The sequence below is a fragment of the Lagenorhynchus albirostris genome, chromosome 18 (genome assembly GCF_949774975.1).
Source record: "Lagenorhynchus albirostris chromosome 18, mLagAlb1.1, whole genome shotgun sequence".
NCBI lineage: Eukaryota > Metazoa > Chordata > Mammalia > Artiodactyla > Delphinidae > Lagenorhynchus > Lagenorhynchus albirostris.
The window spans coordinates 11,571,162-11,583,276 of NC_083112.1; the positions used below are offsets into that span (position 1 = coordinate 11,571,162).

Consider the following 12,115-nt stretch of genomic DNA (forward strand, 5'->3'; position numbering starts at 1 on the left):
CCCTGGCCCTCTGGGCTGGCCTCCCCCATGGTCCTACCTACCATGTGCCCTGATGTCCTCATCTCATGTCCTTATGGGCTGAAAACTTCTGGAGGGCAGTCTGCTGTCTGATTTTATATCCCTTGGTGTGAAGTAAATATTCAACAAATGTTCGTTAACTGAATTGTTTTTGTGGCACTGAATTGTAAGAGAAAAGAACTCTGAAGTTTTCTCTGCTACTGTGCTTTTCTCTTTTCAGGCTACCTTTCAGTTTTACCCAAATACCCTACCATTTCCCCACTTCTGTATTCAAACATTTTTTGACTCTGTAGGACGAAATCACAGCCCTGACCTGCAGAGATTCACAGTCTGAGCAAACAGACACACGTAAGGAATTATGTGTTGAATTCCATGATAAAGGGGAAAATATGTTGTGAGAATATGGAGGACATTGATTACGATTTAGGAAGGATTTCTGGGAAGGATTTAGAACCCTGCCCAAGGTTAGCATGAAGCGAGGCATTTTCTCCTCCATCATAACAACTACTCAGTTGCTGTGCGTCATAGGTTGCAGAATGGGTTGTGTATATCTCCGGGCATGCGCCCATACAAAGTACCTTTTTTTTTTTAATTTCTAAAAGGATTTAATATGTTTAAAGAAATGAAATAGGCAATCAAAAATATGAGCTGGTAACAGAGAGATGAAGCCATAAAAATTTATCAGTTTTTTTTTTCCTTTTCTGCTCTACAGTAGTTTTATTTGTATCTCTGTTCAAAGCCCAACCTCACCATGGAAAACAATATCTTTCTCCTTGTCAGCATCACTTTTTTAAAAAATCAAAGTCTTCAAACATATACAAAAGTAGAGAGAATAATATAACATATAATAATATAACAAATATCCATTTGCCCAATAACAATAGTCAGCAGTAGTACCTCCCTTCTTAATGAAAAGGGAGACATTGATGACTTCCTAAAAGTGGGGGAGCACAGAAAGCATATGACAGGGGGAGCCAATCAGGAAAGTCAGTAGGTGCTCACTTCCCTTTCAAACATTTTAATAGACTTAGGGGAGACAGCATGCTTTTCCAGGATCGGAAAGACCTGTGCAATTTAAAATCAGAGGGCAAGGAATTATTAGAAAGCAGGACTACACAATAGCTAAAAGATAAATACTGGAATAAGAACCTTTAGGTAGATCACAGGAAGAGAGATTCAGTTTAGTCTTAAAATAAATAAATGTTGAATGTTGGGAATCGATTGTCTTAATGCAAGGGTGAGATTGAGCACAACTTGAAATTTACCCTGACGCCATTTGAGAGCCATTTAAGATATGTATGTGTGTGTGTATTGTGCCTCAGTCCAAAAGGATCAGAGGCAGGACCTCCTGAAGAGAACCGTACAGAAGATTTCTGGAAATTAAATCTGTTTCAGAACATTTTTTAATGTAATTTTGATATTTCCCTTCCAGAAAAATAAGTCAAGCAAAACATGTTTGTTGATTGATTCTTTCTGTGAACATTTAAAGGCTACCTACTAAATGCGAGGCACTGATCTAGAGATTTAAATGTGTTTGATTTTACTTCTGTCTCCCTACCCCCAACCTGGTCCTCTATCTGGAGGAGGAAAAACACAAGCAATGGTATCTATTGCTAGAGAGATTTAGTTCATGATACATTAAGCTAGGTATTGGACATTTTCTAACTAGGGCAACTTTAACAATACAATGAGTACTTTTTTTGATTTTCAAATAATTCTCAAGAGTTTATTGTTCAGAATGTGAACCTAACCAGAAATGGTCTCTCCCCCCTTTCTAATCTTAAATCTTGCATTGGGGAGATAAAGTATAATGGTATCTATGTGAGTACAATTTAGTGAAATAGTCACACTTCGCATATGAGTGGACACATGCAAATAAATGTATACATTAAAACTGGACAGCACGTAAAGAGATTTAATAACTCGTCCTGTTGCCTCTACAAGTAAAAGAACCAAAGCTCCATTTATGCAATTGTTAAAATATGGCAGATAATGATGCATTCATGTTTAATATTGCTAATCAATTTGAAAATTCACATTTTTATTGATAAACATTTTCTTGAAATGCAGTCTAGGAGGATGGATTATTAAATTTAAAGACTTTATAAATGAGAATTGTAGATAGTGACGGGATTAGTAGCAGTGCTGTGTCGAGAGCCACCTACCACCTTACCTGACTCCCAAGCACTCAGCAATGACTTTCGAATTTCACTTTTATGTGCAACCACAGTGCACACAATTTTAGGGGGAAAATTAGCATGGTAACAGAGTAATAATCATAGTAAATATTGTGCTTCTCCTTGTTGACTTAAGTTACCTACTTACAATATTTCAGAAAAATATTTCTGTTAGTCTAGCTTAATATATTGAAAATTTTTCCCTGTAGAATTTATGTATAGAAGAAATACTTAAATCTCTTATAAGAGTATCTCTTTAACATACACACAAAAAAGGCATATTTTACACTCCAGACAGTCTGAGATCTAGAATTATTTTTATCTATTGGAAATCACAAAATCTCGTTAATATTTCCATCTGCATAGGTTTTAATGACATACTGCATAGGTCAGGATGCCCCAAGAATTATTTCCTCTTTGGGTTAGTTCTTTCTAAATTTTCAGGAAATTTTTGAGAGAAATGAATTCATACCTTATAAATAATATTCCAGGATTCATCTTAGAATAGCATAGCACACTAAAATGTATTTTTTGTAGTGAAAGTCTTACCATATTTGATTATTATACGAAAGTCTTAATGTTCTTTCTACTGATCGCCCTCTGAATTGATTAGAACACATGATTATTTGACTTTATTTTGTATCCTTAGTGGACTTTATGTCTCATTCTTTTTTTTCCCATTAAGATTCCAGAAGCTTATTTCATTAGAGATCCCCATATGTTCCTTCTTACAAAGGACTTTATTAAGGTATATGTGTTGTATTTAGTGTTCAGAGTGTTCTTTGGTCTCTAGCTGCATGCATGCACTCACAGGATAACATTTCCACATTTAACCCCTGCTTCTAAATAAGAATAGTGACTTGGTTAATGGAAGCATGTTTGGAAGGAGAAGCAAAGCTTGTCTACAAAATACTAACACTTGGATGATTTTGCACCCTGCGAGAAGAGCACCCGGTGAATATTCTGGACTTTTTTCATGGCTGACTTGGGATACACTTGAGTTGTCAGAGTGTGTTGACCTCTCTCGTTGATGCATATTGATTATGACAATTACTCTCCTTCCCCTGCAGGCCATGGAGGCACAGATACAGAACTTTGGACAAACGCCATCTCAGTTGCTTATTGAGCCACATCCGCCTCGGAGCTCTGCCATGCACCTGGTAAGACATAGCAGCTTGCGGAACATTTTGGACCTGAGTATAGATCAAATAAAATAGTGATTTTTAGCAGCATTTTAAAAGGCTCTTCACTTTATTGGCTAACTCTTCAGCCTCAGTATATACTGATTACCCGAGGGAGAAACAGAGAAAGGAGTAGAGTTCTTACCTTTAAGTTTGGCTTCAACTAGCCCAATTTTGGATTCACAAAAATAGCCATCCTCTCTGACTATATATGCATCTACATAAACTCCTTCATACATATACAGGCTTACAGACACACACCAGCACCAAAATTAGATTACGTTTACAAATTAGAATGTAAATATAATATAAACACAATATGATGCTGCCTAATTTAATCTTTTTGGGCAAGGTGGGGTAGGGGAAGTAGTTCATGAGAAAAGGAAAGAAATATAATTTACAGCCACTTCAGGGAGGCTCTAGAGAAGAGGGGTTAAGAATAAAGGAAGCAGCCGCATAGCACGGGGAGATCAGCTCGGTGCTTTGTGACCGCCTGGAGGGGTGGGATAGGGAGGGTGGGAGGGAGGGAGACGCAAGAGGGAAGAGATATGGGAACATATATATATGGATAACTGATTCACTTTGTTATAAAGCAGAAACTAACACACCACTGTAAAGCAATTATACTCCAATAAAGACGTAAAAAAAAAAAAAAGAAAAGAATAAGGGCCTCAGAGCCAGACTTGTGTCAAACACCGTCTCTTGCCATGAACTAATGAATGAATTGGACGAGGTATTTAAGCTCTCTGTTTACATTTCAGCATCTGTAACTGGGGGTAAAAATAGTACCAACCCTGAAAATGTAATGACTCGATACTGAATATTGCACTTAGACCAGCCCCTGGCATACAAGTGCTCAGTAAATGGTAGCTAGTGTCAGCAGCCACAGCAGCTACTTACATTAAAAGGTTTATTCTCATTTTTCAAAGGAAAAGGTAATATTCTTTTCATTTTAATCTGAGTTTTAAAAATCAGTTTTCATAACAAAGCAGTCCTTTTTTCAGTTTTTAGCAAATGGTGAACATTTCCCTCTTTATCTAATTTGAAGAAGGTAATTTTTTTTCCAAGAAACTACTTTAGAATTCACTTTTTAACTGTGACTTTCCACTAAGGTTTTACTGAAAAAAAAAAAAAGTTTGAAGGTAAAAACCTGTTTGCAAAATGAATTACAGTTCATCAGTGTTTCTAGACAGTTATCAAGGCACCAGACACCCTAGTATTGGAATAAAATGCTCCTGAACATCGTCCATAATATATGTGTAAACAAATGTATCAGTTGTTATTTCCTGACGGAAGTATTGTTCACACCTTTCATTTGTTCTATCAGTTACTTAACAAGTTAGTATTGAGCCCCTTCTGTGTGCCAGGCACGACCTTAAGCACTGGCGACACAGAGGTAATACATCCTCTACACCTTCAAGGAATTGATAGTCGAACACCTACTGAAACACATAAATGAATGTGTGTGTTTGAAAACATTTCTTTTCCTCTGCAATAACTCATTTCAGCCCCCTTGATTAGTCACTAATGAACTCTGCTGCTTGAAGTGGGTCCTCGCGTGCGGCCAAGCAAAGAGGCTTTCACCACATGCGCTGCTCCCATCCAAACACCCAGACACAGTGTAGACGCGGAGCCTCCACACCTGAGATGAAGCGTTTTTAATAAACTGTCCAAGAGAATCTCTCTCACACTTTATTTTATGAAATGCTTTGGCAGAAGAGTTGTATTCCCCTGTTAGTTTTCTCTGTTTAATAATGATAATAAAAATATTTATCCTGGAGAAATGCCCAGTCAGAACTCATTACTTTCCTAGGGGAAATTGTTAGAGACTAAATTGGCATGGAACTGTTTATAAAGAAAATAAGCTTTTTAAGTTTGTGTAGCAGAGGATTCATATATATGTGTATATATAATAGTGAACAATTACAAAACATGCATGAAAGCTAAGTAATCGTTATTCCCAGCATCCCTATTTTGTGTCTTTTATGTAATCATGTTTATAGTATTTTATAGTACTAAATAGTAGTTCTTATAGTGTCTACTTTCTATCAAGTCATAGGCTAGATGATTGAGAAACAAAGATTAAAAAAGAAAAGAGAGTGTTATCCCTCAGGAAGCTCACCATCCAGCAGGGGAAGGAGACCATAGTCATCAGAGCCGCAGCAGAAATGCACACACAGCGCTGACAAGGGAGGCTGTGATATTTTAATTATTTAGACTGTAGCCATGACCCCAGATCAACCAGGTAAAAAATGAAAGAATCAGTTCACTGCATATTTCATGTAAACAGTGTCAGTAACTGACTTGACTGATTTTTCCACCAAACTGATGTTGTAACTGCACTGAATAATTACGCTCCGTCATGTGGACGTATCTCCAACTCCTCACATCGTCTGGCGGTACCTAAATTGCGGCTGGTCTTTAATAAGCGGGTGTCCTCCCGGCGACTTCGAGGAGTCCCTGCTCGCTTCTCTGTGCCACCCTCTCAGACCAGAGTGCCGACTGCTCGGCTCTTGGTTTGTGCCCTTGCTAGCCTGTGTTAATTTCATTCTCCCCCCAAGCTTTCACTAACTGTGTCATTCCTTTTGTTTTCTTTGCTCTCTTCCCTTTCTATTCAACAGTGTTTCCTTCCACAGAGTCCACTCATGTTTAAAGATCAGATGCAGCAGGATGTGATCATGGTGCTGAAGTTTCCATCAAATTCTCCAGTAACGCATGTGGCAGCCAACACGCTCCCCCACCTGACCATCCCTGCGGTGGTGACCGTGACCTGCAGCAGACTGTTTGCAGTGAACCGATGGCACAACACAGTGGGTATGTGTACCTAAGGGAGCCCCTTACTAACGGGTTCTTAGAAGCTGCGCTTCAGGTAGGGTAGGGTAGGCGTGCTGCGGGCTAGCAAGGGTGCCAGATGAGCTGCAGAAAGCGGCAGAGTACATAATTGCCGAACCTAACTGATTAACTCTTGTCTGTCTTATTCACTGCTGCTGTCTTTCAGTGCTGCACAGAATGCTTGGCTAATGGTTAAGTATCCAATAAGTACGTGACAAATTGAAGCAGTCCTGCAGATAATTCAGGTCCTCCCACCCTGCCCCACCAGGAGAAAAAAAAAAAAAACATTTTTATCCCATATTAAACAAAAGTGATTTTGAATCTAGATTTTCTAGATGATGGTTTCAAATCCTCTTTCTTCCACTTCATTAATTCATTTAGGAAATATCTGAATGACCACTTTGTGTCAGTGGTCCTGGGCACTGGGAGTACAACAGTGAACAAGACGAACAGCATGGCTCTCTCTGTGGAGCTTAGAGTCTTTGAGAAAAGACAAAATCTAAATTGTTCAGTGATTTCACGTGTGTTTTCTCCAAACTCATTCCTGAAGTTTCCAGCCAGTATATCTTGAAGTGATATAATTCTGTCATAAAAATTAGACATATTGATACTTATCTAGCCAGGACAGGAATGTATGTGACTAATTGGTTTAGCTGGCCCAGTTCATCACTTAAGATCTCCCTGGAAACCCAAGGATTCCCATGTCTCTAAGACTGAATGATGAGACACGCCGAATTCACCTGAATCTTTCTATTCTACTGACTTCTGCATCACTCTGAAAAACCAAACGACTTTTAGCTTAATCTCCTAAGAGTTTCTAAATGCCCCTATTTTATGGTTATTGGCGATATTTTCAACATGAGGTAGAACGACTTCCATTCAATCAGAAATATGCAGCAGACATCTTTTAAAAATAGGACTTTATTCACAGGAGTCTTAGCCTCTAGAAATGTTTTGCATTGAAAGAAACTATAAAGAATTGATCTTTCTTTAGAATTGTTTAAAAGTTTTATATGTTATATAACCCCATGTAAAAAATTATGACTAATGAATTCAGTCAAGCTCCAAATATTAATCCTCTGAAAGTAGCTTTTAGGTTAAGATTTTAGGTGTGGCTCAATTTTGTACCTTCAGTTGACTTGTCATCTGTTGAAAGAAGGCCCACTTAGATGGGATCCCCATCTTCCTCTCTGCCTTGACCCAGGTGGGCCTGTGCCCATACCCATCCCTACTTGTAGGCAAGACCTTTTCTTAGATTTCAGCTCTCTGATGGGTTCAAGAAATTTTGTAATCTTCCGCTTTATCTAGCTTTTTCTTCTTGTTAGGATAACACTCTTCCCAGCTTTCTCCATCTTAAGTGGAGACTAGCAGTCCCCATTGTGATGATTTTTTTAAGACTGTCTACAAAAACATGTAGTGTGACTGAATCATTCTTGCAGTAATTTACCAAATAATTTTTAAGCAAATATATATATTGTATAATCATTATAAAACACTGCTTATTAGGAAATTCCTTTCTGAGAACTTTATGGTCATTTTCTCTTTTAATTAATCTTTAGGCCTCAGAGGAGCTCCAGGTTACTCCTTGGATCAAGCCCATCATCTTCCCATTGAAATGGATCCACTCATTGGTACGTTAGCAACAAAAATACATTTTCATGGATGCTGCCTCTCCACAGATACCTATGTGGCTATTTATCACAAATGATAGTTGAATAATAGTTTTTTCTGCCACAAATTAATGTGCAGATAACATCAGATTACCATCAAGGAGCTGTGCAAATCATAACATGCCATCTAAGAATTTGTCGGTATTAAAATAATTATTTGTGGCATTTTCTTGGTATTTTAGGAGGTCACTTAGGTTGGTTCTAAACAACGCAAATGATTCCAAACTGTTCTTTCTTTCAGCCTCAACTCTTCCTTAACAACTTTATATTATTTGAAATATATAAGGACTCAAAGCTATTACTAAAGAAAACTAATACTAAAGAATTTCTTTTCTGGAAATCTCCACTCACTAGAGCTAAACATTTTTTTGATTAAAGGTTTCATATGAATTGCAAACTTGGGAGCTATAACTATTTGCAGCAGATATTCCAAGTATTTTAAAATAATCACATACACATTTATTAGCTGTGTGATCCAGAGCAAGTGCCTTAATCTCTCTGGGCCTCAGTTTCATGTCTGCAAGATGGTTCCTAATCATGTTTGTTCTGCCTGTCCTCATGGGATCTTATGAGAACTAAATTAGAAAAAAATTGAACATGATACGAAAAATTATAAAGCCATACACAAGTTACGGTATTTTTTTCTTAGATTAATCCACCCTACATCTTTGAACCCAGAAAGAGGATGAGGGACAGCCATTTGGGTTAGTTCCTTATACTCCAACACAAAAAAGCACTTAACATTTCTTTGGGAGAATATACACTTAGGACAAGGAATATTTTTAGAGTTGAGGTCTAGCTGTTTCTCTGCTGAAAAGACATCGACAGTGTCACGTACAGCTGGAGTGTAACTATGGAAAAATTAATAGCTGTATTCTAATTAATCAAGGACCAATTACATAGTTTTCAAGTGACTCGGGATGTTTGCTTTTCTTCTCCTTTGCTGTTTTTAAAATTATTTTTTATTTTTTACCTTCTCTAGTAATTACTATTTTAGTGTTAGTAGATATCCACAAATAGTAGCACTTAGATTTAATTGGTGTTAGAAAGTGATGTTGATCTTCTACATCTGCATTTTCTGTTTAAGAATTCAGCCCAGGGATTTAGCCTGAAAGGACGGCGTGGAGTAAGGGACAGGCTGGCATACAGACAGGCACCAGGGAAATCAGATGGTGTGTCTGAGTTCCTGACTTTATTCAGATTCAATCCCAGTGCTACCCACTGATTCTCTGCCTGTCTCTTTCCTCCCCAGTCCCTCTCCCATCTTTCTTATTCCTCTCCTCCCCTGCCAGACCATTCTGGAAAGGTTTCTGTTTGTTGACAATCCAGGTCTTTAAAGCTGCTGACCTAAAGTTCCCTGAGGGGCTGCCTACATAACAACACCCCTCCCACAAATCCCTACTTTCTTCTTTTCACGTGAATTGTAAATGCCATCAGAAAATGACAGATGGAGGCAAATATTAAGACTTTTTTTTTCCTTATGTAACACACTTCATACAATATTTATTCCTCATTATTACCGAACTTGTTGGACACCAATGAACTTGTGCAGGGTGAACATCTATTGAATTTAGTGCATTTAAATATTTTTATTATGTTGTAAATTCACATCTTGAATTCCTCATATCGGTGGAGAACTTAAATTTCCAACAAGTTTTTAATATATAATACAGTTCATAAATAATCACTGCTACTAAAGGGTTTACATTTCTCATGGGGAAATGTTAAAATCTTAATAATCTTATAGACTTAAGAACCCATTTCTAGGTAAATGAAGCATAAAAGTATTCCTTCTATAAGTGGTTGGTGAAACCCTTGTGGAATCTTTCTTTAAAGTTCTTTTTCTATTTATGTTTAGCCAATAACTCTGGTGTGAACAAACGGCAGATCACAGACCTTGTTGACCAGAGCATACAAATCAACGCCCATTGTTTTGTGGTCACAGCCGACAATCGCTATATTCTTATCTGTGGATTCTGGGATAAGAGCTTCAGAGTTTATTCTACAGAAACAGGTAAACTGAGCTGTGAAATACCTTATCCTCTTCAAAATGCCAATTGTGACACCTAAAGCTTCATATGAAATCATACTTAATAACGTAGGCATTTTCATCTTGGGTGCCGAGATTCAAATTAAATGCTCACGTTGTAAGTAAATGACTACTTATAATTTTAGCCACTCTGAACCTCAGTGTGAGCTGAGCCCTGAGTTCATAGGACAACTGGCACAACAGTCCCCTTCCCACAAATCAGGTCCAATAAAAGACCTTAAACCTCCCCTTAGTCTGGCCCAACCCTGAAAAAAATCATGATTGCGTTATTTTATGTTCTTTTCTTAAGACGTCCCAAGTGACATTCTTGTATCACTTTTTCAGAAGTAATTCAAGAAACCAAATCTGTAGCTAGATTTCGTTACAAAATTACCTTGTAAGTTTGCGGGTCTATAGATTCACTTTTCACATATCTAATAAAGTTAAGCTTATTACCGTTTAAAGAAAAATAGCCAATGAATTTGACCTACCATTTCTGTGTTTCAGGGAAGCTAACTCAGATTGTATTCGGCCATTGGGATGTGGTGACGTGCTTGGCCAGGTCTGAGTCATACATAGGTGGGGACTGCTACATCGTGTCTGGGTCTCGAGATGCTACCCTGCTTCTCTGGTACTGGAGTGGGCGACACCATATCATAGGAGACAACCCGAACAGCAGTAAGTATTTGTCTAGAATTGTCCTACCGGACTAAGAACTCATTGAAACATGTTTTGCTCTTTTTAATTTTCCTAATAGTTTTTGCTGGTTTTGTAAGGGTTTTAAAATACGAGAGCTGAAGCAGCAAACATCTATGTTGGAATGTGGCAATATTCAAGGTGTACTAAAGAGCGACCACTATAACCTTCAGCCTGAGGAAACTCCCAGATCCCCCCACATTGACCCTGTGCTCAGCAGCCCTTCCCCAGTCTCCAAATGTCCCCATCCTTCCAAAATTTCCTTCCATGTCATCGGGTCCATTCAACTTCGTATGATTTCTCTCAGCTAAGTGTAGTCTCTCCCTTCTCTGAATTTCCATATGTTTTATTTGTGCCTCAAGAGGACACTTACTGCTTTCTACCATGGGGTGTAGTAAATATCTGTTTATTTATTTGACAATGACTGAGTACCCCCTTCAGATTAGACCCTGGTGAGGCAAAGCTGAATAAGATGCTTTCTTTGCTTGGTATGATTCCTGAGTGTTTTTTATTCAAAAGTGCTCCCAAAAATATCCTGTAGGAGAAAAATGGGGGGACTCCAGAGTAAAACAATTTTAGAAAACACCACATATACTCTTACTTTCTATGTGAGCTCTGAAAGCCTTACACAAATAAAGCTGTTGATAACCCACAGTTTCTCAAACATGTTTACCATGGAACATTGTGTTCGTGGAAGAGCAGTTACTATTCCTTGGAGCTGCTATTCTGAGGAAACACTGAAGTGGACCATAAGTCCCTCTCTCTGCATCTTAAGTCTCTGGTTCCTGGCATAGTTGCACAAATAATAGGTTTTCAATAAATATCGTTGAATGACTGAAGAACTGGATAAGACATTTCCTAGAAATAATTACTGTCTTTAATTACCAAGCTTTCAATATTTTACATACACATGTTTCCTGTAAAATAGAGAATGGTTTCTGTAAGGTGTTGATAATGGCAAGTACCTAAACCAGGATTATTCTAATTATGATTTGTACATTGGGCACAGCTTTAACAGTACTCTAAAATAAACTGAAACATGAGTTTGGGAATATTTGTGATGAAACAGAGATAGGAATTTTCCAGGAATGCTGTGCACCTGCCACTGAAATACTATAAAAGTAGAGAAGAAAAGACGTGTACAGGACGCTGTGTTGTAACTACATGGCTGGCCCCCTTCCAGCCTGTGAGAGAGCTGGGCATGGAAAGCTTCATATATATATATGTGTGTGTATATACATACATACACACACACACACACACATATATATATATATAAAGGTGGTAGGAGAATGAACTAGATGACCAGGTGACTTATTCTTGTTTCCCATAGCTAGAGGTGAAGAACAGTAAATGAAGAAACTAAAAGTGTATTATGAAGTAGTGTCTCTTAGTGTAGATACTGAATAAGAGAAAGTGCCTCTGCTCTAAGTTGTGAACTAAGTTGTGATATTGGTTTGAGGAAAACACATATTCAGTTCAGTGTTGCTTGATTTCCAACCAGCTCAACTA

At 37.9% G+C, this 12,115-nt stretch overlaps 1 protein-coding gene across 1 annotated transcript in view; it reads left to right on the plus strand.

Moving 5' to 3' along the window:
• Window positions 1-12,115, plus strand: part of NBEA (neurobeachin) — a 627,916-nt gene that overhangs the window by 601,153 nt on the left and 14,648 nt on the right. The window contains exons 49-54 of the mRNA XM_060128644.1: window positions 2,881-2,943; window positions 3,266-3,355; window positions 5,998-6,190; window positions 7,768-7,839; window positions 9,737-9,892; window positions 10,415-10,585. Of these exons, the coding sequence (XP_059984627.1) occupies window positions 2,881-2,943; window positions 3,266-3,355; window positions 5,998-6,190; window positions 7,768-7,839; window positions 9,737-9,892; window positions 10,415-10,585 (745 nt within the window). The remainder of the gene's footprint in view (window positions 1-2,880; window positions 2,944-3,265; window positions 3,356-5,997; window positions 6,191-7,767; window positions 7,840-9,736; window positions 9,893-10,414; window positions 10,586-12,115) is intronic.